The 26,555-nt window shown below is 47.9% G+C and overlaps 1 protein-coding gene across 1 annotated transcript; it reads right to left on the bottom strand.

Annotated features, from left to right (window-relative positions):
• Window positions 1-2,284: 2,284 nt before the first annotated feature.
• Window positions 2,285-10,882, bottom strand: LOC307207272 (cathepsin S-like). The gene is made up of 7 exons (XM_079961090.1): window positions 9,075-10,882; window positions 8,379-8,504; window positions 7,508-7,666; window positions 5,894-6,118; window positions 4,337-4,496; window positions 3,458-3,557; window positions 2,285-2,545 (listed from the first exon to the last, which is right to left on the bottom strand). Exons 1-7 carry the CDS (start codon window positions 9,201-9,203, stop codon window positions 2,452-2,454), a joined length of 993 nt encoding a protein of 330 aa, XP_079817216.1. The 5' UTR covers window positions 9,204-10,882; the 3' UTR covers window positions 2,285-2,451.
• Window positions 10,883-26,555: the final 15,673 nt, after the last annotated feature.

Below are 26,555 nucleotides of genomic sequence, written 5' to 3'. Positions count from 1 at the left end.
GGGGGATTCCCAGCCGCGTCATCCCCTGGCCAGCCAATTGGCTGGCTCTGGGGGCGTGGCCTGCCTTACGTAAGGCAGGACGCGGCCCAGGGATCTCCCTCTTTCCCCGCCTGCCAGCTGTTCCTGTTTCCCACCCTCCCACTCTATAAGGTTTTCGTTCCTTGGCCTTGCTATGAACCTCAGTTGGTCGCCGTTGAGCGGCCTGGTAGGAATTTTTGCACTTGGCAAATTGGCACCAACCACTTGGTTTTCGCCTACCTCGTAGTAAATCATCAGAACTTTCTGGGTATTGGCGGTTAGGCATTCATATAGTTTTGTAGTTGGAAGAAGGGAGGTAGCACCATCACCTGCCCCGCATATTGAAGGGTAGTCCAATAAAGTATTCTGGGGGGCGTGGCCCTGTCCGAAGCCAATGGAGGTGAGGGCCTAAGGTACGCCCCCAATGGGTGACCCCAGGGGAGTTCCTAGTTGATGTACATCAGCAGGACTCCCCCGACTGGTGGTTAACCCTTCCTGGACTTCAAGCGGATGGGCTGAAGTCAGATATAGTCTGTTAGGACCAATGCCTAAGCCAATACCGCTCATCACCTGTAACCAATAAAGCTGTGGCCTTATTTAGCCCATTAACCTTAATAATTGTGTCATGTGTCTTTATTTTCACGGCGGGGGGGGGGGGGGACTCACCATGCAACAATTGTCTAAATACAAGCAGACGAAACAGCAAAAGGAAGAACTTCTGTGGTCAACTCGATGGCTAGAGGTGGGTGCCAATCTAAGCTCAAACAAGTTTTGCGATTTAGATGCTACTCGTTGGGGCAAGGGATGTAGGACATAACACTGAATTCAGCTTACGGGATAAATTGTGGAAAACTGATCTGAAATTCATAGCATGTTATGCTTTGAAAGAAAATTATGTGAAAATGATAGATGATATCTGGCACTGAATAATTTAGCGAAGATGTGGAGCTACCTTGGAAGGTGACTCGGAAATAACAACTAATCCAGAATGACAGACTGGAGACTGGGACCATATAACCCCAGTCCTAAAGGATCTTCACTGGCTCCCAGTACATTTCTGAGATCAATTCAAATTGCTGGTGTTGACCTTTAAACCCCTAAATGCTCTCGGCCCAGTATACCCGAAGGGGCATCTCCACCCCCATTGTCCAGTCTGGACATTGAGGTCCAGCTCCAAGGGTCTTCTGGCAGTTCCCTCACTGTGATGTTACAGGGACCTAAGCAGAGCATGCACCATTCTGGCAAGACAATGCACAGGCAGGGCGGGTCTCAGATGGAGCTGGTAGACAGCCGCCCTGGAAATAGAATTGGCCTGTGCCTCCATGGACAGCTGTGAGTCCAAAATTACTCCCAGGCTACAAACTTGGTCCTTCTCTTGGGCTCAAGGGAGAAACACATTGCTGGTGGGATTTGACTGACAATCATTAACAGACATGCTTTACCACTAGCTGTTCAGTTTAATATTTTTATTTGCCTATATAACCTTACACTTTTATGGTACAGGGAACCAGGCAGAGAGCCTTCTCAGTGGTGGCTCCCGCCCTGTGGAACACCCTCCCACCAGATGTCAAGGAGGTAAGCAACCTGATTTTTAAAAGGCATCTGAAGGCAGCCCTGTATCAGGAAATTTGTTAAATGTTTGATGTTTTTATATATGCTGTAAGTCACCCAGTGTGGCTGCTGCATATTACAGTCAGATGGGTGGGATATAAATAAAAATTATTATTATTATTATTATTATTATTATTATTATTATTATTCCTTTTGCTTTCAAAGCACCTTCATAGCAGGGCATAAGTTATTAATCCATAGCTTGCTTGTCCTCACAAACTCCTTGGAGTCACCACACTGCCTCATTCTCCGCCAAAGAGTCAATTGACACAATGTCCAACCAACTCCTTTCCCCAATGACATTTATTCTTTGTGAAATACTCACAATGCAAATGCAATACAAATACTGGCAGAGTGGGGATTTGAAACGGTGTCCTTGGTGACATCTGCACCATACATTTAAAGCACATTTAAAACATGCCGCTTCTCCCAAGGAATCTTGGGAACTATGGATTCCCACCCCACCCCCAACCCAAAGAGCCGCAATCTCCAGAACCCTCAGCAAACCAGAATTCTCTGGCTGAAGCCATGGGCTTTAAATTTGCACCAAAAGTGCCTTGGATGTGATCCTCACCCAAATCCAAACTAAATGCAACCTTCAGAAAACACAGAATGCGCTGAATTTATGCAAGAACTCACACAAAACAGCCAAGCGCATGCTTAAGTATTTATTAATATCTGAAAATTGAGATGGCACTCTATATTATTTGATTTCAAAGTGCTTTATTTGGTAGCTATGAAATAAGAGGTGAAGTGTCCTGATGATTCGTTGCTCCGAAGTTTGGAAGATTCCAGAAGGAAGGGTTGTGGAGCCTTAGCTGGTCACACGGGGTAACTGGCCACACGTGCCACGCCACACAGATTGACGCCTCTTCGCATCCGCATGTAGCCGTTCTCACCCCAGTAAGGTCCCCAGCTATGGAAGCAAGAGAGAAGAAGAAGAAGAGGGTCTCTCTAAAATACTTCAACAGGAAATGACAGGAGAGTCTGGTGAATCAAAGTGGAGTCAGACTCCGGGTGCATGGATCTGTCAGTTTCAGTCCTCTTAGTTCCACATTTTTCCAGTCTTAAATCTAGTTTGCATTTAAAAAAAAAAATCACCCCAAAAACTCAGAAGCATGTTGTCCTGTGAATTTTCCTCAATAAACACATTTTTGCAGAGCAACGTCTCCTAATATAATGCATTTCTGTTATTTTCAGTAATATGCATTTTGATGTTCTACACTTCACCCATCTCTTGGAGGGAGAACAGCAGTGTAAAATCCGAATACAGGCAAATTTCAAAGGATGGGTGTGGTTTCTGTATTGTTTCAGAAAGTGCAAAATGGGTCAGTTTGCCTTCAAATGCAAACTGAATCCAATTTCTTGCACCATAACATAAGTTTAGGGTTATCCAGTGAATAAAATGTTGGTGGATTTGAGGTTGGGGGGTATAATTGGACCAAAGTGGATCTATGCAGATGGCATAGGTTATATTGGGTTATATTCAAGGACAGGTGACCCTTTAATTCATAATTAAAAGTCAATGGCATTTCAATGACCCATGTGTTGCATTATGGGGGACCTATAAGGGGCACCTGAGGCTGAGGGCAGGTTTAGTCCCCACCACAGAAATATCACCAGTGCATCCTTTTAATTTTGTTTCTTATCGCTGTTCAATATTATCTGTCCAAATGAGGACACTCAATCCCCAGCTTGTATTATCCAGACCTGATGCCTGGCAACATATCAGTATATCACAATGTTTAGCTGTTGAAACCCCAGGCCAGGTACGCTGAAGGTCAGAGGATGAGGCTGCCTTCTCTGTCTCCTGGGCTCCCCACGTTACCTGTTCTTTATGATCCAATAAGGAATTCCATTCTGAACACCATAACCAACTGCCAGCACGGCATGGTTCAGGTTGGTCCCGCAGGGGTAGTCAAAGATTCCTGGATAAAGAAGGAGTTGGGGAAGGGGGAGGGAGACAAGGTGAGAATGAAAGAGAAGATAGGGAGGGCATTCCTGGGTTGTCTCTGGAAAAGGCAACTCACATTCTGGGCACTATCCAGCATTGGTCCCATTGAATGAAGGGACACAACCAGCTTAAGCCTATTTATTTCCATTTGGTCTGCTCTGAATAGGACTTAGTTGCAGGTTGCTCCTTGAGCCACTGCCCTTCCACACTTCCTTCAAGGAAAAGTTGAGGGATTTGGCAGCAAATTTAGGATTCCCTCTCAAAGTAAATGAGCTGGCCTGCTCTCCAACGCCATCCTCTTAGGCACACACACTGCAGCAGCGGCTCAAGTGCTGCTGGGACACTGCCAAGCCCACCCAGGAGTGCCAGTCGCTCCCACCGAGAGCTCGCCAAGCTGAGAGGGGAAACGCAGCGACCAGCAGGTGGCCTCCATTAGAAGCAGCCACCACAGGGGTGCAGCAAGCGAAGTCCGCCTGCTGCCTCCCACGCGACATCTGCAATGAGGTTAGTGGCTGCAGTCCTTGCCTTGCCCTGGACGCTGGCAACGCATGCTATGCCGCTGCGGGCATCTGTTTCACCACTGTGAGAACAGGAAGCTGGACTTATATGGGCCTGATCCAGCAGGCTCTTCTTATATTCTTATGCTCGATCATAAACCCCGCCTCCTCCACATTCCCTATATTGGGGACTGCTGTGCGTTGTGCGTCACCCAGAGACTGGGCTCATTCTTGCAAGAGTGTTGCAGCCCCTTACCTGAACCATAAAGGTTGAAGTAGGAAGCATCCACCGCAACAGTAACTGGCACATTGAAGGCCACAGCTTCTTCCAGGGCCCTCTCATCATCTTGAGGGAGATCGACCCACCCTCGGATCCTGACCGCTCGGTCTGAGCTTTGAAATTTACAGTTTCCATCCTGCAAAGTAATAGGAAATTTTCTTTCTCCAAACCTTTATTGGGCATTAAAGATATAGACTATCTTAAAACATCCATATACTAAAAACTGGAAATATATACAAAGAAACAGCCATATAGCATCTATAGTAACAGAAATAATGGTAACCAATATTTTGGTTTTCTGTATATGGGAGGGCAGAAACAATTCTTTTTTTATGAAACCAACAATTATTTTTTGGTTTATTGATTTCTTACATACCACCCAGATCTCAGGGTGGTTCACAGAATGACACAGTATTTCCATTTAATAACAGTACAATGCATGGCACATTTAAATGTGACGCAGATGCAGATGAGGTCCTGATGAAGCTTTCTTATTCTTCATCCCAATAAACTGCACCATCATGGGTCATTGGTGGGGGAAACAGATCTGTTCAAATGGGGCTCTCGCCTCTTTGGTTACTATAATGGTTTTTAATGTTTGGTACCAATAATGAAATTAAAGGTAAAGGTAAAGGTACCCCTGCCCGTACGGGCCAGTCTTGCCAGACTCTGGGGTTGTGCGCCCATCTCACTTAAGAGGCCAGGGGCCAGCGCTGTCCGGAGACACTTCCGGGTCACGTGGCCAGCGTGACATCGCTGCTCTGGCCAGAGCCAGAGCCGCACACGGAAACGCCGTTTACCTTCCCGCTGGTAAGCGGTCCCTATTTATCTACTTGCACCCGGAGGTGCTTTCGAACTGCTAGGTTGGCAGGCGCTGGGACCGAGCAGCGGGAGCGCACCCCGCCGCAGGGATTTGAACCGCCGACCTTTCGATCGGCAAGCCCTAGGCGCTGAGGCTTTAACCCACAGCGCCACCTGCGTCCCTATAATGAAATTACTGGTATTGAAATAATAATAATAATAATAATAATAATAATAATAACAACAACAACAACAACAACAACAACAACAACAATAACCACCATTCTTTGGGATGTGGTAAAACCACCACCAGGCTCTGCAGTGGCAAGCAATTGACGGGTGTGAGCCAAAATTTGCCACCTGCCTATCACTAAATGTTTCTTTCTCTCCTTCCCATTGTCCAGAGGAATTCCCATGGACTAAATATTGAGGGAGGAAAGAAATATATATTTTGATGAATAATTATAAGGGCAAAACCACACTGGAGCTGGTGTCTCTCACAGACAAAGGTGAGAAGTTCAGGGCTTATTTTCTTCAGTCCAAACTTGCCAAAACTCCCTTCTGGCCCCTCTCAGGTGGGTGCCGTGACCATCATAAGAGAACAAGGGAGATGTTCATGGTGAGTTCCGGCTGCAAACACTTCCCATTTGGCCTCGGGTGGTAAAATGAAATGGGAGGCCCCTGTGCGTATGCCCCATGGTTGCAAAATGGCATGTCATGTTCAAATGCTACCTGTCCTGTGTAGGGGTAGACGCGTTCTGAGTTCATCCCGTTGTTCTGCAGGACGTACTGGAAGGCCCGACTAGGCCACCCTCCATTGCAGCCATAGTTCCCCTGTGGCCAAGCACAGTCCACAAGGTTTTGTTCACTCAGCGTGATCAGCCTGCGAGTCTGAATGCATAGGAGACTTTCCAGGGCTCCGACGGCAGCAAACGCCCAACACGAGCCACAGCTGCCCTGCGGAAGGGGAAAAACAGTTTGATTTGGTGTTCAGAGGTGGGTCAGGGTCTGCTCCACACTCTCTGCAGCAGACTCACCTCGGGCAATTTGCTCTTCCTCTATACTCCCGGGCCTTCGGCTAAGAAAGTGGGGAACCGAATGAAGCTGGGGCAGGAATCTGACAGATGCTGGGACTCCGCATTTAACTCAGGAGCTGAGCAGATTAGTGGGGTAAGAGAGTTGAAAAAATCACATCTGGCAACAACTGTGCCCCTTTGGTTTTGGATAATTTCACATCTGGCAACCAATGAGCCCTTGTGGTTTCAGATAGTACATGGGTGACCCCTGACCATTAGGTCCAGTTGTGATGACTCTGGGCTTACAGCGCTCATCTCGCTTTATTGGCCAAGGGAGCCAGCATACAGCTTCCAGGTCATGTGGCCAGCATGACTAAGCCACTTCTGGTGAACCAGAGCAGTGCACAGAAACGCCGTTTACCTTCCCACTGGAGCGGTATCTATTTATCTACTTGCACTTTGACGTGCTTTTGAACTGCTAGGTTGGCAGGAACAGGGACCGAGCAACAGGAGCTCACCCCTTCGCGGGGATTTGAACCACCGACCTTCTGATCGGCAAGTCCCAGGCTCTGTGGTTTAGACCACAGCGCCACCTGCGTCCCTAGTACATGGGTAGATGAGTCTAAAAAGCCCAGGATGCAAATTTTCATGGCCCTCTAGTGACTGGTGGTTCATTTATCGGAAGAAATTTATTTAGCGTTGATTTTGACCAAAATAAGCCTCCTTTGCAAGGGGGTTGGACTAGACCAGTGGCGGCGAACCTATGGCATGTGTGCCAGAGTGGGCACCCAGAGCCCTCTCTGATGGCGCCATAGCCCCAGCAGGGCCATTGCTGGGGGTGGGCAAAGGGACAGCCTCTCCCCCGCCACGCCAATGCGGGCAGGAAACTCTCCCTTGAGAGCACACCACCCGCAGCAGCATCGGGGAGAGCTGTGTGCCGGCCAACCAGTTCCCCCCACCCCATGCCGCAATTTAAAACAGACAGGGTGCTGGATAAGGAAGCATGGAGACAGTGGGTTGTGATGGCGTGGGTTTGGATCTGAAGCAGGTTTGGATTTTCATTTTTTATTTTGGCGGGGAGCGACAGCTCAGCTAGCCATCGAGTAACAGAAGGGTCTGTCTCTTACCCTTGAGGGCAAACAGGGGGCTCACAAAAGTTAGCTTCTTTTGCGTCTTGACCTTGCTATGGACTTCGGTTGGTTGCCTTGGTTCAGATGGGGGGGGGGACCTTCTGACATCCCTACCTCCACCTGAGGGATTCTCATCATTGCAACACACTGTGAGTCCCTGGCCTGGTGATTCTGGCCTTCCCACGCAGCGTTCTTCTCACCTGATCTTTCACCGGGGTGACACAACCTGTGTTGCGCCAGTCCACGAATTCAGGGAGCGCCAGAGTGCCAGACTTTTCGTGCACGGTTGCGCCGCCCCCCTGCTGTCTGGGCAGGTCAGGGCGGAGCCCATTCAGCTTCTCCTTAAATTCTTCTTTTGTCTGGGGAGCAGAGGAGAGTCGTCCATGTCAATCTCGCCAGAAGTAGCTGTGCCCCCCTGGGAAGCCAGGCTTCGCAGGAGCAGGGAGGCCCCTTTCCAGCTTGCTTCAGGCGGTGAAATGGGCTGGGCTGCCCCAACCACTCAGAGTCAACAACCAGTTTAGACTTCCTAAAAATAATTCGTGAATATTCACTAGAAACTGCAAAGGGGATGCAGAGGTCTAAACAGGGACTATTATATGCAGCACAGAATCTCCTAGTTATGTGTTTTCATCTAGCTTAAGCCTAGACAGCCCTAAGTAGTATGTAACGTGTGCTTTATTTTTCTGTTTTGTGTTCTAGTTTTCAGTTTGTCATGGCCTTTGGCTAGCATAACAATAAAGCTATTTATAATAATAATAGTAATAATAATAATAATAATAATAATAATAATAATAATAATAATAATATTCACTAGTGGAGTGTTACCCAAACCTGGAAACGTACATGATTTTCATTGTAACTGCTGTTAATGTCTTATGTTATAAAATACAGATTTGGTTTAAGGGTGCTTTTCATGTTATTTGTCCCAGTCTCCAAAATACCTAGTTTTGGACCTCAGCGTAGGAGCTACAAGCAGACGACTCAGCAGAATTATAAGCTCGTCTATTGGGCTGAGAGAGGATTGACTAGCCGCAAAATCCATGATACAAGCCAGACTCCGAGTTTGCTTACCAAATCGCTGAACTGGTTCAACGCCATCTGAAAGGTGTGTTTCCCCTGGGCAGCTTCGCGGTTGTGCTCTTCGATGGTATGGAGATTGTCCTCCCAGACGGTTCTCCGGAAGTCTTCTGCATTCCTCTGCAGGGAAGCCTCTTGGTTAAGAATGAACGGACAGAGCCCAAGATCATTCTTGCCTCAAAAAATCAGAAGGCCTTGAGGCCAGAAGAGCTCAGCTCATACTCTCTGACATTTTCCCAATAAAAATAGGCACATCCTATTTTGTACCCTCCAACGTTTCTCTGATTAAAATAAGGACGTTCTAAAGAAAAGTGGGACATTCCAGGATCAAATCAGAAACCAGGATGGCTTCTGTAAATCCAGGACTGTCCCTGGAAAATAGGGACACTTGGAGGGTCTGCCAGTTGCAGGAAAATGGTTCCAGATCAGAATTTAGCTGCACCAGGATGTACCAATTTCTTACCAGTCGACGAGGAATGTGCGTCTTGGTGCATTGTTGCACATGCAATTTTCTTGAAGTTAGAAGGCAGAGGGATTGTTTTCATGCCCTGCCTATGTTTTTGCTGCTATTGCTGGACAAAGGCTGAATCCTTTACACACTGCCCATGCTCAGAAGCACATGGTTCAAAGTGCAAGATTTTCTGAGACACAAGCATGGTGTTCATTCTAGTTAAGCTGGAGCAAACTCACCTCACGGTATATTTTATTATGGGTCCTCTTCCAGTCACTCCAGGCTTCATCCAGAGCTGGGTCCCTGGCCAAGGTGAACGTCTTCAGCAAGACCAGGCCGGTCAATGCCACCAAAGAGATCAGATGCATATCTGCACAGGAGACAACCTAAACCTCTAAGATAATTTCATGTATGTTTTCTCTCAAGCAAGTACCGTATTTTCTCTTAAAAAGTTTCAAAATGCACACATCTCCCCAAATATATACACCTGCTAAACACACACATTTAGTACATATTTTTCTGAAATACATGTTAATTTCATTCCATTTTTGCATTAAGCTCTATGTGTGATGGTGGTGATGGGAGCAGAGATTGGATGGATGCTTTAGCTGAGATTCCTGCATTGCAAGGGGGTTGGACTAGATGACCCTTGGGTCCCTTCCAACACCAGTTGCTCTGTCTCAGTAATTTCACCGCTCCCAAAGGACCACAAAATGTGTCTTCCTGGGCAACTGAAACCTAGTTGTGTTGGATCAAATGCAATTCTGCAGCCAAGTAATGTGTGCAATGCATAAAGTCTGCATTAAAAATGTGTATACTGGAGAAAATAGCGAAATCGCTCTGCAAGAATGTGCACTAAAATGACAAATTTTCAAGAGGATTAAAAAAAATTGCAAAGTGATGTGGAGAACTGTATTCAAGACTAGGGAAATAAGGTAACTGAGAGGAACTGAAATTTTCAGGTTTGATTATCCTTAGTGACTCATGAAATTTGTTAGATGACGTTTAGGGAAATTTTTAATGTTTGATGTTTTATCATGTTTTTAACTTTCTGTTGGGAGCTGCCCAGAGTAGCTGGGGAAAATAAATAATAAAAAATTATTATATTATTATTAAATGCTGTTTCTGAATATCAAACATTTGCTGAATGCAGGTAATATGCAGCATGAACATTCGCAGCAATGGTGCTTTGAAGGGCGGGAAATCATTTTAATTTAAATCTCTCTGAACATGCCCTGTCTACTCTTTATAAATAATCTCCAATCTGGCTTCCAACAAACCTTACCTTTCCCTCAAGTGGAAATATTCAGAGAACAGGATCCTGGATGTCTGTCCACCCCGTCTGTCTTGGCAGAATAAGTTCCAGTCCCCTTTTTATAAAGAGTCTGCGTATCTAATTTCCTCTTCCACCTTAAGTTCCTAGAAACAATTTGTCAAAACTTAACTGAGCAATAGTGACATTTCATGGTCAAAGGAAGAGGTGTGGTACCTTCCTTCTGATCAATTTGGTGGGAAAAGCCGCACATGTGCGTTCCGGATTCAGCTTTCAAAAACCTCACCTTATCACAAATTTAGGGAACCTTGTTACAGTTTCAGAAACGTAATGTCCAAAGGAAGACAGGCACAGCTTTTTCCTGTACCCACTATTTGTATAACTTTTGTTTGGTTTCATACACAAATAAAGTAATACATTCACACCCAACCACCACCCCCCCGCACTCACACTAATCATTGACCAGACCATAATTGAGTACAAAAATGACCTAGAGATGTAACGTTAGACTTTTTCGCCTCTTTTCATTTGACAAATGTTCTGTGACATTGGGGAGGTGGTAATTCTGTATTGATTTACTATGGATGTTTGTATGTGATGCCAATAAAAGGTTTGATGATGATGATGAGTACAAAAAAGATGGAGAGGTTTTGGAATATTTATAGAGTCTTTGAAAGGGGTGTTTGGGGTGCTGGGAGAGGCAGTACCTCTAGTGGGGGACTCATCCTGCTCCTTCTAGGACAGTTTGTCCACCTTTGGTCCCCACCCTGTGCTCAGCTCTCACCTGTGGAAGCTGTCAGCAGGTGAAAGTGGCCACAATCCTGGGAACAGCTTTAGCTGGTTGGCTAAACCAGGTGAGGGGAGCTGATGCGTCTCGAAGCCTTGGTGAGTTAGGGACATCCCTGCATGCGAAGACAGAGTGGATGAGGCCAAGAGGGGGTCCAATGGCCAAGCAGGTGGTTTCTACCTGTGCTGCAGGGGGAAGTGAGGGGCAGATGGGGCTCATCCACCTGGGAAGGGAACCCCCTCTAGGAGAAGGACCCTAAACCTCCACTCCCAGCTTCAGGAGAAGAAAGGGCTCAGGAGGAAACCCTACACAAATCTGGAGTGGAGTCCCTAAGACGGCTGGGGTGGCACCTTGTACGCCTCCTTCCAGCAACTCCTGCTGCCAAGCAAGTGCCCAGCGTCTTGTTCTGCTTTCCTTTGGTCCCCATCCGCTAGGCCAAGAGGGGGGTCTTCATTGCTGTCATCTTCACTGCTGGATTCCTAGCGTGGCAGAGCTAGTGGATCACCACTGTTTATATGCTTGTGGACACTCTCAACAAACTAAACAAAGTTGTGCGATGGGATTTGCCCTTGCAGAAGTTTATTGCCATTTTCACTTTTTGAAACTCTTAAATAATGGTACAGTGGTACCTTGGGTTACATATGCTTCAGGTTACAGACTCCGCTAACCCAGAAATAGTACCTCGGGTTAAGAACTTTGCTTCAGGATGAGAACAGAAGTTTTGCGGCGGCAGCGTGGTAGCAGCAGGAGGCCCCATTAGCTAAAGTGGTGCTTCAGGTTATGAACAGTGTAATGGTTCTAGGGGTTGCTCGTGCGTAAGCCTGGCTGGGTTGCCTGAGTGAACCTTTTCTGTCCGGACAGCCACTCGCCCGTGGCTGTCTCAATCGCTGGCAGAATCCGTCAATGGGCGTTTCTTGAACTTCTTCCAGCAAAGAAGCTCCTTGACGCCTAGTCTCCGCCTACTCTCCCTGCGCGGAAGCCTTCTGCGCAGGGAGGGTGTGGGCAGCGGAGGACCTGTGCTCTCCCCGCTGGTCTCCGGCGAGGAGTCATGGAGCCACCTCGCCGATTCCCCCATCTGCCCCCCTTCTCCACTGGTGCTACGCTGATTTCCTTCCCCAGAAGATGGGCTGCTTCTCTCCCTCCCGGGACGCTCTCCGGAATCCCTCTGGAGCCCTCCCTCTCCCTCTGGCTCCGATGGCAGTTTCCTGACAAACAGTTTCAGGTTAAGAACGGACCTCCGGAACGAATTAAGTAGTTAACCTGAGGTACCACTGTAGTTTTAAAGTTTTATCCCTTTTTCTAAACCGTTCCGAGATTTTTCCACAATCAGAGGGTGTGTGGGTTTCGTGAAATAATTAAATAAATCATCCTGGTTGCATTTCAGTGGTGCAACTTTATTTTATTTTGCTATATATATTTTTTATTGTTTCCATAAGCAGAACATTAACATAGCAACAAGGAAAGTACAGCAATGTGTTTGTCATGCAGGGCTGGATGGATGAGAGCCATCACTTCACTTCCACACCAAAAGAACCTTGGAGCTGTGCCATTTAGCCCAACACGTCCTTGGCTGCTTTTGTTAAAATACACTACAAATAGAAGCCACGTATCAATAAAACTATCACACTGCATCACTTCCTTGGAAAGCTCACCGTGATGCTTCAGCTGCTCTGATAACATTAATTCCCACACTCTTAGCTAGGGAATAAATCCTGCTCAGAATTTCAAGTGACCAGCCACTTACGGTACATTTGAGCCATCATTAATAAAGGCCCAGCTATTTTTAAAACTTAGATACCCCATTGTATCATAGAGTTTTTATGCTAGCCCATTTAAATGCACCCCCCTCGTTTGTATGGTCAGGGAGATTCCCAAAAATCCCCTTCCAGAATAGACTTTGCTCTTGTGGTATGAACACACCAGATACAATATACCACATAATATGGGACTTCCTCTCTTCAGCACCCTTTGGAGAGACCTACAGGCGACTCCTTTGAAGCTTAAAGTATCTATTTACAAAGTATCTGTAATCTAATATTTTTGGAGGGATAATATTTCTGAAACTACTGAAATTGTTCAAGGATATTTTCAAAGTCAAATTTAAAACTATTTATTTTTACTTATTGGTGGCTATTGTTTTATGTATTTCATATGTCTGGATTACCAATGTTTTATCGATTTTTAATGCTTTTGTTGTCTAAATTGTGCCAATAAAGGCTGAATGAATTAATTAATAAAGGCATCACTAATTTGTTAAGGAAAACAAGCATGTAAACCTGTATCAATTGAGGGCAGGGCAAGAGTTTGGACTTGGCAAGAGTGATGTTTAGACTTATTAGCTGAGCAACCATATCTGAGATCTATGCAAAAAACCCCAACCCCACAGAAATCATGTGCAATTTAAACTGAACCCCATATCTTTGACCTCCTTGCTAGGAAGGCCACTGTGAAGCTGGCGAGGGCCAGGAAACCCATGTAAGCCAAGACAGAGTAAAACATGGCAAGGGAGCCTTCCCTGCATTCCACTCCCATCTGGCTGGGTAGAGAAGGGAGGTCCCAGTTTGAGAGCAGGGAGAAGTGAGGGGAGAGGCCAGGACAAGGGGGCTTGGGAACTGTCTCCTCCCCAATCTTCTGGCTGTCATGTGGCAGGCTGGGAAGGGCTGGGCCTGGCCAGCATTGGGGCCTAGTCAAGTCCTCCAGGCCTGACTGCCAACTGGGGAGTCCCTCGGAGTCATGTGACTGGGCAGCCATTTTGTCTCTCTCTTCTCTGTAAGATTTCAGTCAGTCAGTCGCCTCGGTTCTGAGCAGTATGGAATCTCAGGCAGGCAGTTTGGAAGCAAGTTGTTGAGGAAGAAGTTGATTTTAACGCAGTAAAGCTCTTCTTCTCTAAAACTCTGCACTGCTAATTTACGCTGCGCCTCACTGGCCCTGTTTCCTGGCTTGGTGGCCGTGAAGGCAAGAACCACCAGGACAGTTTTGGCCAACGCAGAAGAAACAGCAAGGGAGAAGATGGTTCCAAAAGCCGTTTGTCAGAGGCAACAGGTGAGGAAGAGGAAGGAGCAGAGGAAGCAGAGCAGGAGGCAGATGAGGTAGGCGAGGTCTCGGTTGTTGGCTTTGACGACTGGCGTCTCGGTGTGTAATGAAGATCGCCAGCAGAGAGGTGTGAGGAGAAAGAGGGAGAAGGCAAGAGAAGCTCCAGCAAAGCCCAGATTATCTTCATAAGAAAGGAAGTTGACGTTCTTGGGGATCCTAGACTGGTTTGGGTGTTGATCGTCTGGGCACTTTGTGCAGTGAGTGGCTCCTGGAATGAGCAAAACAACTGTTTAGAGATCTGTTCCTTTTAGGGTGGAGACAGAAGGATCCATTCTCCATATACAGGTGGCATGTGAGAAATGGGCCTTGCCAAGGGGAATTCACGTCACATTAACACAGGGTGAGCTTTGAGAGAGATGCATTTCAGCAGCAGAGCTGTGTAGAAAATGTTCCAGTACACTGGGGTATTCACTTTCCGTCTTCCCTGACAATGGGCCCCGTTAGCTGAGGGATTTTTGGCATTATTTCCTGCTCTCCTACCCCACTGTTGATTCTCAAAACAACCTCATGAGGTAGCTCAGAAGAGAGAGAGAGATTGGCCCATAGTTGCCCAGGGAGCTGCCGCATGATGGAGTGGAGACTTGAACCAGGGTCTCCCATGCGCTTGGTGGCCCTCACTACATATGTGGCCAGTTACACAGGGTAACTGGCCACAGCAGCTAAGCCACACAGGTTGACTCCTCTTTGCATCCGGATGTAGCCCTTCTCGCCCCTGTAAGGTCCCCAACTGTGGAAGCAAGGGAGAGGATCTCTTTAAGATGTTGCTTCAATGGGGGGTGGCAGGAGAGTGTGATGAGTCTAAGTGTAGCCAGAGGAAGTGCTGCAGCTTTGTGTTCATTGCCAGCATCTCCCAGTAGGACCAGGATATATCACCCGCCTGATAGCCCAACCTTTTCTGGCCCCACTGATTCCCACGTTACCTGTTCTTTATGATCCAGTACGGAGTCCCGTTCTCAGACCCATAGCCAATGGCCAGCATGGCATGGTTCATTTCCACCCCACACCCTGTACAGTCATACCTTGTGTTACGTCCGCTTCATGTTACGTTCTATCAGGTTACGTCCCACGGCGACCCAGAAGTACCGGAAAGGGTTACTTCTGGGTTTCACCGCTCGTGCATGCGCAGACGTGCAAAATGACATCACACGCAGAAGCGGCGAATTGCAACGGAACAGATCCCGTTCACAACCAGAGGTACCACTGTATAGCTAAAGATTCCTGCACAAAGGAGGGGTTGGGGTTGGGGTCAAAGCAAGAACGCAAATTGCAGAAGAGTGGCAGCACCTTCCTGGTGCCTGCAGTTGGTACTTCTGGGAGGTTGGGGGAGAAGCTTGTCATCATTGCTCTCCTAGACATTTGTCTCCTCTGGAGTAAGGATATGGGAGCCATCTGTGTGTCATGCAGCCCTCCCCCCTGAACTGTGATGATGGTGGTGATGAACAACATTTGTACACTGCCTTATACCTGCAGGACTCAGGGTGGCTCGCAGCAGAAAAATACATGATAAACAAACCACAAAGTTCATAATAAAAACAAAAACAAACCAATAACTGCCCCCCCCCCCAATAATCAGCCCAAGACCTGGATGACAAGGAAGGTTTTTTCCTGGCACCTAAAAATACATAACGAAGCGTCAGGCAAACCTCTCTGGGGAGAGCATTCCACAAATGGGGAGCCTGTTCTCGTGTTGCCACCCTCTGGACCTCACATGAAGAAGGGCCTCAGAAGACGATCTCACTTGCTCTGCATTTTGTATTTCCAGTGATCTTTGGACAGTAGTTTCTGGGAATGGTGCTGCTGCATTCAGGCTACCCATTTGGGCATCTGATTAGACTAATAATAATAATAATAATAATAATAATAATGCACCTTACTTGAGCTGTAAAACTGGAAATAAGAAGCATCCAAACAAAAAGTCACTGGACCAACTGGACCCACAGCTTGTTCCAGGGACCCATCATCATTGCTTGGAAGATTTACATAGCTATTGATCCTGACCGCTCGGTCGGACAATTTGAACACACAGCTCCCATCCTGCAAAGAAATGGTGACCAATATTTACATTTCATATGTAAATATTTACATTTTCTATGCAAAGGCAGGAATTCTTTTTTTAAATGAAAGCCCCAAGACCTATTTATTTAACAAAATATTTTCTTTGGACAACAGCACAATGCCATACTCTCCGTTTCAACAACAACAACAACAAATTTATAATATGTTGGAAGCCACTCTGGGTATATATAAAAAGATAATAAAACATTAAAAATAATGAAACATTAAACATTTAAAAAACCTTCCATATACAAGGCTTGGGGGTTGCATAACTCCATACCCTCCAACATTTCTCTGAAGAAAAAAGGGGCGTCCTAAGGGAAAGCAGGACATTCTGGGATCAAATCTGAAACTGGGACGGCTTCTGTAAATCCGGGACTGTCTCTGGAAAATAGGGGCAGTTGGGGGGGGGTTGCAATTTGCAGTGCATTATACATTTGAATTTGACAGGGTTGGTTGCAAATGATGACTTTATAAAGCTTGCTTTCACTTTATCTCAACCGCCTGCACCTGTCAGGGGCTGGACTGAGGAGGAATGGTGGGGGCCTGAACCTTCCCGAGAACAGGAGGACAGTATCGATTTAGAACAGTGGCTTGCAGAAGGCCATAGTTCAGAGGCTGCAGAAGGGAAAAGCTGGGAAATATTGGGAGAAGAACAGCAGGAAGAAGAAGCCCCAGGGAGAGACAGCTGACAGACTCGGTGTCCTTGGAAAGCATTCCTGAGCCCCCCCCCCCCGGACCAGGCGGGCATTGAGAGTAGTGGAACAGAGAGCTCAGAGGCAGAAGGCTCAGATTAGCCGAGGGTAGCATAAAATAGGAGACGGCCTTTATTTGGAGCTCCTTTGTTTGGAGCAATGCCATTATTTCAGGGAGACTGCATTCCTTTATATCTGTGAAAACAGGTGGTCAGCAGCAAAAGCTGCGCCGAGATCTCTTGTTAGGCAAAATACTAGGGACTGATATTTAGAAGGATAACCCAAAGATAACCTCCAACAAACAAGCAGAGGGTGACCCAGCTGCGGTCTTGAAAATCTGTTTTCTTCCGAGAGACATGCAGAGGGAATCCAGCATGGTAGCCTGTGATTATTTTTCTCCCTTAGAATTATGCAGAAAATGGAGCCACAATTCTCGCAGAACCCCTGAGGGTTTTCAGATGCTACCTCTCAAGCGAATAATAAATATTTCCAGGACAACATAAAAAATCCCACCTATATTCAAGGGAAAGCATGTGCACTCAGGAAGGTATAAACAAGGCACCCAGGTCTCTTTGGAGATGCGCAGGATGCTAGTCCTTAAGACCTGAAGCCCCTCCTGGACCCTGCAAAATGAATCCTGCACTCTGAGGATTCTTGCAAACTTCCAACTGCTCACTTTTGGAAGAGAAGTCTCTCTGTTGATGATGATTTGGCTGCTGCTGTTATTTTGGCCCCCGACTCAGGTGATCCTGATGGTGCTGAGACCCACCTGTGACCTGATCAGACCATTCCCAGTCCAGGAAGATTATTATATGCTGAGGGACCTGATGGGGGGGGGTAATTTACCTCTCTCCATCACCATCGTCCTCATGTTACCCTTAGAGGAATCTCCCATCAACCAGGAATCTCTTTCTCAGTAAGTCTTCCTTTGTCATTTGTGTCAAGGGGCTTTCCTGGAGAAAGATGTAGTCAATCATAGAATCAGAGAGTTGGAAGAGACCCCCAGTGATCATCTAGTCCAACCCCCTGCAATGCAGGTGGCCCTCCAACCTCCAACCTCTGCTTAAAAACCTCCCAGGAAGGAGAGCCCACCAACTCCTTCTTTGGACACGTGGAAACGCAGCAGGGCTAATGCCGAAATTCCATGTCATTGTCACTCCAAAAAATACTCTTGCACTTATCTTGCACATAAAATCGTAGAGTTGTAGAGTTTGAAGGGACCCTGAGGATCATCTAGTCCTGCCCCCTGCAATGCAGGAACCCTGCCTTCTTGGTAGTGGCTCCCTCCCTGTGGAACGCCCCCCCTTCAGATGTCAAGGAGATAAGAACTACATAACTTTTAGAAGACACCAGACGTTCACCAGACGTTGCACAGGAGAGGAGAAGCTGGAGGACCTGTCAGCCTTTGTGTCTGATGTGAGCATGACCGGCCACAGCTACAGCATCTACAATGCGGTTTCTTCTGTGGCACAGGCGTTGCATGCCCTGTACACATCTGCATTGAAACACAAAAACACAGAAGATGGAAAGAGGGCATTTCTTCTGAACCTGGAACCATGGCAGGTAACAACGGTTTCCCACCAGATCCATCCTATTTCTGCTTGCTCCTGATTTTCTCCCAGCAGAGTTTCAGAAATCCAAGTCAACAGACCCAAGTTAGTATGAACATCTCTTGCTGGATTGTCTTGGTCCTGCCCCTCACCCTCACAAGATATTTTCTAAACTGTATTGTTTACATCTTCAAACGTTCTCCTGGGCCTGATGGTGCCTTTCCATTATGTGGCACTTGGAGAACAGAGAATGCTATTAGTTCATGGATGGAGCTAGAGCAGCAGTTCTCAACCTGTGGGTCCCCAGATGTTGTTGGACTACAACTCCCATCATCCCTGACCACTGGTTATGCTGGCTCGGAATGATGGGAGTTGTAGTCCAACAACATCTGGGGACCCACTGGTTGAGAAACACTGAGCTAGAGAGAGATTGTGCATTTCTGTATCACCAAGACTGGGTTTTAGCTGCTAGATCTCTAAACTTTGTTTTCTACACCTGCAAGCATTGGGGTTCTCCAGGGCCTGATGCCGTTATGTGTCATGTGGAGAATGGAGGATGCTATTAGTTCATGGATGGAGCTAGAAATGATTATGTCCTTTCCTTTACTCCATCTCTGAGATGCAGGGGGAAATGGAACTCCCATTAGCTGGAATGTTTCGATCCAATCCATGGCCCCTTGCCAACCCACCCCTACCAACAATGTTTCATTCCAGATCCATTCTTCTTTGAGGAACATCCGCTTCAACACCAGCACTGGGGATGAAATCTCCTTTGGGGAACATGGGATGGAGTCTGCCAGGTTCGATATCATCAACTGGGCCATCTTCTCGAACAAATCTATGGCGCAGAGGAACGTGGATGGAGCCTGGGGCTGCTGCAGGAGCAGATTTTGAGATGGACCCAGAAGTCATTGTATGGGCTAACCAGGTGGGAACCAAACTCGGTGGAAACAGAGCGGTAGCCACTGGAGCTGCTGTAGCAAGGAAGTTCTCTGCTCACTATAACCGCCGTCCATTAACCCAACTAGGCTTTGGGAAGGAGGAGGGAGAACTCCAGAACCCTGTCCAAGCCCCCACACCTATTTTCTGAAGCCAGAATTTACAGGCTTTGAGAAGGAGGTGGGAAGGTGCCCTCTCAGCTCAGAACCTGGTGTGGGGGAACTGGTCGCACGGGCCTAACTGTGCTGGGCCCGGGGGGAACCTGAATAACACGGTCCAGGTCCAGTCCCAAATCCAAGGGTTCCGTGAGGAGTCAGTCCGACAGGGCCAAGGCAGGAAACCAGGCAGGGTCAGGCACAGGATCACAGGCAGGTTCTGGCAAATAGCAACGTTGCTCCCGCAACCTGGGGCAGGGTCCAGCAGCCTTTTATCTCTGTCGGAGTAATGGCTGGTCCTGATCCCCCGGCGACACACCTCCCTGTCTCGCCCGAAGGCAAGCACTCCTCCTGCGAGTACCCAGGTCTCTCCTTCTCTCAGACCTCAGTCTCTGCAGCCCGGGAGACGTTGGTGGGTTACTAGACCCAGGGGCCGCCTCAGCCTCCCCTGACCCAACTGGTAGTGGAGCAGCTGTAAGTGATGGCCCAGCTGAGGGCAACGAGGTCATCCCCGCATCTGGAGCCAGGGCAGGCTCAGGCCCCTGAGTCGGCCCAGCTGGTGCTTGTTGTAGGGGAACCTGTGCAGACCGGGGCTCTTCAGAATCAAGCCCCAGACTAGGTTCAGACACCGCCTGAGGCAAAGGATCCGGTGCAGACTGAGATTCCTCTGGCTCTGAGTCCGAGCCCCAGTCCCAGGCCATCACACTAACTCCACGTCTGCTTCTATCACACAGAACCACGAACATTTCACTCATGGCCAACTGCCTTCCTTTGCAGATACAACCATTCTCTCCGTGTGTTAAGTGCTGCCTGCCTGGGGGAGTTAGGAAACTCAAGGATGAGAAGCCCGTCTGCTGCTATGAGTGCATTCCTTGTCCTGAAGGGACCATTTCTAACCAAAGAGGTACATCAAGGCAGGAGACTCAAGCACCTGTAGCAGAATGGCAGGCCTGGGCTGGAGGGTCTGAGACCCTGGCTCCCTTCAACCTCAGCTGGCAGGGTCAGTGGTCAGGGATGATTAGAGCCCAGATTGCTGAATTTATTCAGCTAATTGTATTTATATAGTTGACTACAAATCCTCTATCCTGCTGTATTTTAATAAATATAACGTTTCCCACCACTTATGGTTTCATGAGTCTTTTATAAGGGTGTCCTGGGGAATATTCAGATATGAGGTCAGTATTGAAACTAGACTGTTGCATCTCTACCCTAAAAGGAACTGATACCTAAACATTTCCTGTCAATTCCAGATGCCGTCCGCTGCACAAAGTGCCCAGACGATCAACACCCAAACCAGTCTAGTATCCCCAAGAACATCAACTTCCTTTCTTATGAAGATAATCTCGGCTTTGCTTTAGCTTCTCTCTTTTTTTTATTTATTTATACCCCGCCCATCTGGCTGAGTTTCCCCAGCCACTCTGGGCGGCTCCCAATCAAGTGTTAAAAACAGTGCAGCGTTACATATTAAAAGCTTCCCTGAACAGGGCTGCCTTAAGATGTCTTCTGAATGTCAATTAATTGTTTATCTCTTTAACATCTGATGGGAGGGCATTCCACAGGGCGGGCGCATCTACCGAGAAGGCCCTCTGCCTGGTTCCCTGTAGCCTCACTTCTCGCAATGAGGGAACCGCCAGAAGGCCCTCGGCGCTGGATCTCAGTGTCCGGGCTGAACGATGGGGCTGGAGATGCTCCTTCAGGTATACAGGACTGAGGCCGTTTAGGGCGTTAAAGGTCAGCACCAACACTTTGAATCGTGTTCGGAAACGTACTGGGAGCCAATGCAGATCTCTCAGAACCGGTGTTATGTGGTCCCGGCGGCCACTCCCAGTCAGCAGTCTAGCTGCTGCATTCTGGATTAATTGCAGTTTCCGGGTCACCTTCAAAGGTAGCCCCACGTAGAGCGCGTTGCAGTAGTCCAAGCGTGAGATAACTAGAGCATGCAACACTCTGACGAGACAGGTAGGGTCTCAGCCTGCGTACCAGGTGGAGTTGGTAGACAGCTGCCCTGGACACAGAGTTAACCTGCGCCTCCATGGACAGCTGTGAGTCCAAAATGACTCCCAGGCTGCACACCTGGTCCTTCAGGGGCACAGTTACCCCATTGAAGACCAGGGAATCCTCCATACCTGCCCGCCTCCTGTCCCCCAAAAACAGTACTTCTGTCTTGTCAGGATTCAACCTCAATCTGTTAGCCGCCATCCATCCTCCAACCGCCTCCAGACACTCACACAGGACCTTCACCGCCTTCACTGGTTCTGATTTAAAGGAGAGGTAGAGCTGGGTGTCATCTGCATACTGATGACACCCAGTCATCAGACATCTGCATACTGATGACACCCAGTCCAAACCCCCTCATGATCTCTCCCAGCGGCTTCATATAGATATTAAAAAGCATGGGGGAGAGGACGGAACCCTGAGGCACCCCACAAGTGACAGCCCAGGGGTCATCCCCCACCACCACTTTCTGGACACGGCCCAGGAGGAAGGAGCGGAACCACTGTATGACAGTGCCCCCAGCTCCCAGCCCCTCTAGACGGTCCAGAAGGATGTTATGGTCGATGGTGTCAAAGGCCGCTGAGAGATCCAGCAGAACTAGGAAACAGCTCTCACCTTTGTCCCTAGCCCGCTGGAGATCATCAACCAGTGCGACCAAGGCAGTTTCAGTCCCATGATGAGGCCTGAATCCCGACTGGAAGGGATCCAAATGGTCCACTTCTTCCAGGCGTGCCTGGAGTTGTTCAGCAACCACTTGCTCAATCACCTTGCCCAAGAATGGTAGATTTGAGACTGGGCGATAGTTGGCCAAATTGGCCGGGTCTAAAGATGTTTTTTTAAGAAGCGATTTAATGACCACCTCTTTCAGTGGGTCTGGGAAGGCTTCCTCACAGAGAGAAGCATTCACCACCCCGCAGAGCCCATCGCCCAGCCCTTCCTGGCTCGCTTTTATAAGCCAGGATGGGCAAGGATCAAGAAGACAGGTGGTCGGTTTCACTTGTCCAAGCAGCCTGTCCACATACTCGGAGGTAACAGATTGGAATTGATCCCATATAACAGGACCAGACAGAACTCTAGCACTCTCCTGCCCTGCCCTGCTCCCACAGTGGAGTCTACCTCCTTCTGAATCTGAGCGACTTTATCTGCAAAAGCATTGCAGGAGATCTTGGGGTCCCTACCAGGCCCCGGTGGTACAGGTGGTTCAGATAGATTGCGAACAACCTGAAAGAGTCTCCTGCTGCTGTTTTCTGCAGATGCAATAAGGCAGTGAAGAAGGTCCTCTTCGCCATCGCTATTGCCACTTGGTAGGCTTGACGTTGAGCTCTAGCCTGTCTTGAAGCTCTTGCCTTCTCCCTCTTTCTCCTCACACCTCTGTGCTGGCGATCTTCATTAAACACCGAGACGCCAATCGTCAAAGCCAACAACCAAGACCTCGCCTACCTCATCTGCCTCCTGCTCTGCTTCCTCTGCTCCTTCCTCTTCCTCACCTGTTGCCTCTGACAAACTGCTTTTAGAACCATCTTCTCCCTTGCCGTTTCTTCTGTGTTGGCCAGAACTGTCCTGGTGGCTCTTGCCTTCATGGCCACCAAGCCAGGAAACATGGCCAGAAGATTGTTGAAGGGGCAAACAGCAACTTTGAGTGTCCTGGCCTGTCCAGGCTGTTCTCTGTGCTGCCTGGCTGGTCACTTCTCCAGCGTTCCCAAACTGGGACCTTCCTTCTCTACCCAGCGAGATTGTAGTGGAATGCAGTGAAGGCTCCCTTGCCATGTTTTACTCTGTCTTGGGTTACATGGGTTTCCTGGCCCTCGCCAGCTTCACAGTGGCCTTCCTAGCTAGGAAGTTGCCTGATAGTTTTAATGAAGCCAAGTTTATCACCTTCAGCATGCTGGTCTTTTGCAGCGTTTGGGTCTCCTTCGTCCCAACCTACTTGAGCACCAAAGGGAAGATCATGGTGGCTGTGGAGGTCTTCTCCATCTTGGCCTCTGGTGCTGGTCTCCTGGCTTGCGTCTTTCTCCCCAAATGCTATATTATTCTTCTGAGACCTGATCTCAACAGCAGAGATAATCTCATGAGGAAGAAGAATCAAGGAATCAAGGATTAGAATTAGGAATCTAATCAAGGAATCAGTCAATCGACCAAACTTTCCTTTAAAATTGATTTATATATAATATTGGCAATATTACACAGAAGATATGGTGTTCAGTTTAACTTGTGCAGGATTTCTGGTGTATGATTTTGCATCAATCTCAGTTATAGTTTCCTAGCATAGCTCTAGCCCTCCCCTCAATTGATACTGGTTTACATGTCATTTTCCTTCACGAATTAGTGATGCTTTTATTAGCGCTGGCTCAAATTTAGGCACTGGTCTCTTGGGTTGCGGGACGCGGGTAGCGCTGTGGGTAAAACCTCAGCGCCTAGGACTTGCCGATCGCATGGTCGGCAGTTCGAATCCCCGTGGCGGGGTGCGCTCCCGTCGGTCCCAGCGCCTGCCAACCTAGCAGTTCGAAAGCACCCCCGGGTGCAAGTAGATAAATAGGGACCGCTTACCAGTGGGAAGGTAAATAGCGTTTCCGCGTGCTGCGCTGGCTCGCCAGATGCAGCTTGTCACGCTGGCCATGTGACCTGGAAGTGTCTGCGGACAGCGCTGGCTCCTGGCCTCTAGAGTGAGATGAGCGCACAACCCTAGAGTCTGTCAAGACTGGCCCATACGGGCAGGGGTACCTTTACCTTTACCTCTTGGGTTGCAGATTTCTCCCCAAATGCACCATCATTGTTCTCAGACCCGATCTCAACAACAGAGACCATCTCATGAGAAAAAAGAATCTAGAAAGTGAACACATCCAATTAATCAATCACAATTTTGCATTAAGAAATAATAATAATAATAATAATAATAATAATAATAATAATAATTACTACCCTGGCCACCTTCCCGGGTTGCCCCAGCCAATCTGGGCAGCATCCAACAAATAGAAAAATATAATAAAAAATCGAAACATTAAACAGTTCCCTATAGAGTGCTGCCTTCAGATAGCTTCTAAAAGACATCAGAATTATCTATCAAGAAATACAGACAGAATTATCCCAAAGTCACTGTGCTCAGTTTTGCAGCTAGTTAACTGTGCTTACTTCCTTATTGAATATCTTTACTTCACATTAAGAGGCTCTGAAAAGTCAAATGAGGCCATCTTGTGGTCTTTGCTTATGTATGTATTGCAGTTCTGCAGAAGACAAAAATCAGTGCTGAATTTTGTCCATTTAAACCGATACATAGAGCTCAGAGATAGTAGAATTCCATTTACACACGTATATATTACTTTCAGTTTTTCAGTTGCATCATACAAACATCAAATAAAATACAATATACTACTGTTGAACTCCCCCTCTTCCTCTTTTGTGTTTCTTTCTGCTAATATTTTTATACTGCATCTCCTTTCTAACTTCAATTTTCATTTACTCCTTTACTTTTCCTTAGTCAATAGTTTTAACTATCAGTTCTAAATTAATCCTGCTGTCAGGGGCTCAGGAGCAGAAGCACAGGGAAGAGGGGAGATGGAGAGCGAAGGGGAAGAATCTGAGGGCAGCGTAGGGGAAGGTGACAGTGGCCCGAGAGATTCCATGAGCCTCTCCAGCGAATCGGAAGATTCACAGAAGGGGGCTCCGATGGCCAGGGCAAGGGGGGTCCCGGGAGGGACGCACCAGAAGCTAGGGGCCAGCAGCGACTCCCAAAGCAGCAGCTGGAGATCGGGACCGGTTTCCCCACCAGAGCGTAGCGGGGGGGAAGAGTCCCATGAGTCAGGGCTGACCACGCCCCTATCGCTGAGTGAGGGAACGGAGGGGAAGTCAGATCTAGCTAGCCCCCCCGGAGGGGGAAGCAGTGACAGGAGCAGTGTAACGGTCAGGAGGAAGGTGGCCGGGTGGGCGCGCGCGCCAAGTTCAAATGTACAGGCGCGCGGGACAGCAGGGAGCTCGGATTGGGAGCCAGGTCCTAAAGCACGCCGGAGGCAGGGGGAAGAATCCGGGGACTCTTCAGCATCAGAAGAGTCCAGAAAGGGCAACACCCCGGCAGGCAGACGGACCCAGAGGAGGAAGAGGTGGAGTAAGGCTAGAGTCTTAAACTGGTGTCTAGGGGAGGAGACTCAGACGGAGCTTCGGCGGTCTAGGGTTTAAGACGTAGAGCTGCGCACTACGGCTTTGGAATGGAAACTGAACTTCAATAAAGACTTTTGTATATAACCACGACCTGGCGTTGGTCCTCTGTGAGCTGGGACCTTGGGCAGCTCTGACACCTGCTAATGAATTTTATTGTTTACAATGCTTTCTCAATTGAATTACATATTTCCCCTATTCTTTATTAAAAGTAGCTTCTTCCTGGTTTCTGATTCTTTCTGTAAGTTTTGCCATTTCAGCACAACTCAGTCTTCCTTGGTTGGAACTGCATCTTAATAAATAATAATAATAATAATAATAATAATAATAATAATAATATCCCAGCCGAAGCCGGGCTCAGAGTGGCTAATAACAGTAAAATAATACAACATTATAAAATCATTACATTATAAAATCAGTTCAAATCAGATTCATGGCAACGATTGGGCTAGAGTTCTGTGAGGATTGCCAAAGGAGGGGGTCACGCTGTGCCCTGACCAAAGGCCTGGTGGAACAGCTCTGTCTTGCAGGCCCTGCGGAAAGATGTCAAGTCCTGCAGGGCCCTGGTCTTTTGTGAGAGAACGTTCCACCAGGCCGGAGCTATGGCAAAAAAATTAGCCCTGGGTCTGGTCAAGGCCAGTCTAATCTCCCTGGGGCCAGGAATCTTCAGGGTGTTGTTATTTGCAGACCGTAAGGTCCTCCATGGGACATACCAGGAGAGGTGGTCCCATAGGTACGAGGGTCCTAGGCCGTATAGGGCTTTAAAGGTTAAAACCAGCACCTTAAACCTGATCCTGTACTCCACTGGGAGCCAGTGCAGCTGGTATAGCACTGGATGAATGTGATCCCGCGGCAAGGACCCTGTAAGGAGTCTCGCTGCAGCATTCTGCACCCGCTGGAGTTTCTGGGTCTGTCTCAAGGGCAGCTCCACGTAGAGCGAGTTACAATAATCCAGTCTGGAGGTGACCGTTGCGTGGATCACAGTGTCTAGGTCAGGGCGACAGAAGTAAGGAGCCAACTGCTTAGCTT

Source organism: Podarcis cretensis (genome assembly GCF_951804945.1).
Source record: "Podarcis cretensis genome assembly, chromosome: 18".
NCBI lineage: Eukaryota > Metazoa > Chordata > Lepidosauria > Squamata > Lacertidae > Podarcis > Podarcis cretensis.
Note: the sequence above shows the minus strand (reverse complement) of the source record. Positions and strands in the feature narration are given on the sequence as shown.

What these genes read in the sequence shown, in the direction of transcription:
- LOC307207272 (XM_079961090.1), bottom strand. Translation starts at nt 9,203, where the DNA reads ATGCATCTGATCTCTTTGGTGGCATTGACCGGCCTGGTCTTGCTGAAG. An exon ending in ATAATAAAATATACCGTGAG is followed by an intron (nt 8,505 to 9,074) that starts GTGAGTTTGCTC and finishes GCTTCCCTGCAG; the next exon opens with AGGAATGCAGAAGACTTCCG. An exon ending in TCTACCCCTACACAGGACAG is followed by an intron (nt 4,497 to 5,893) that starts GTAGCATTTGAA and finishes ATTACTTTGCAG; the next exon opens with GATGGAAACTGTAAATTTCA.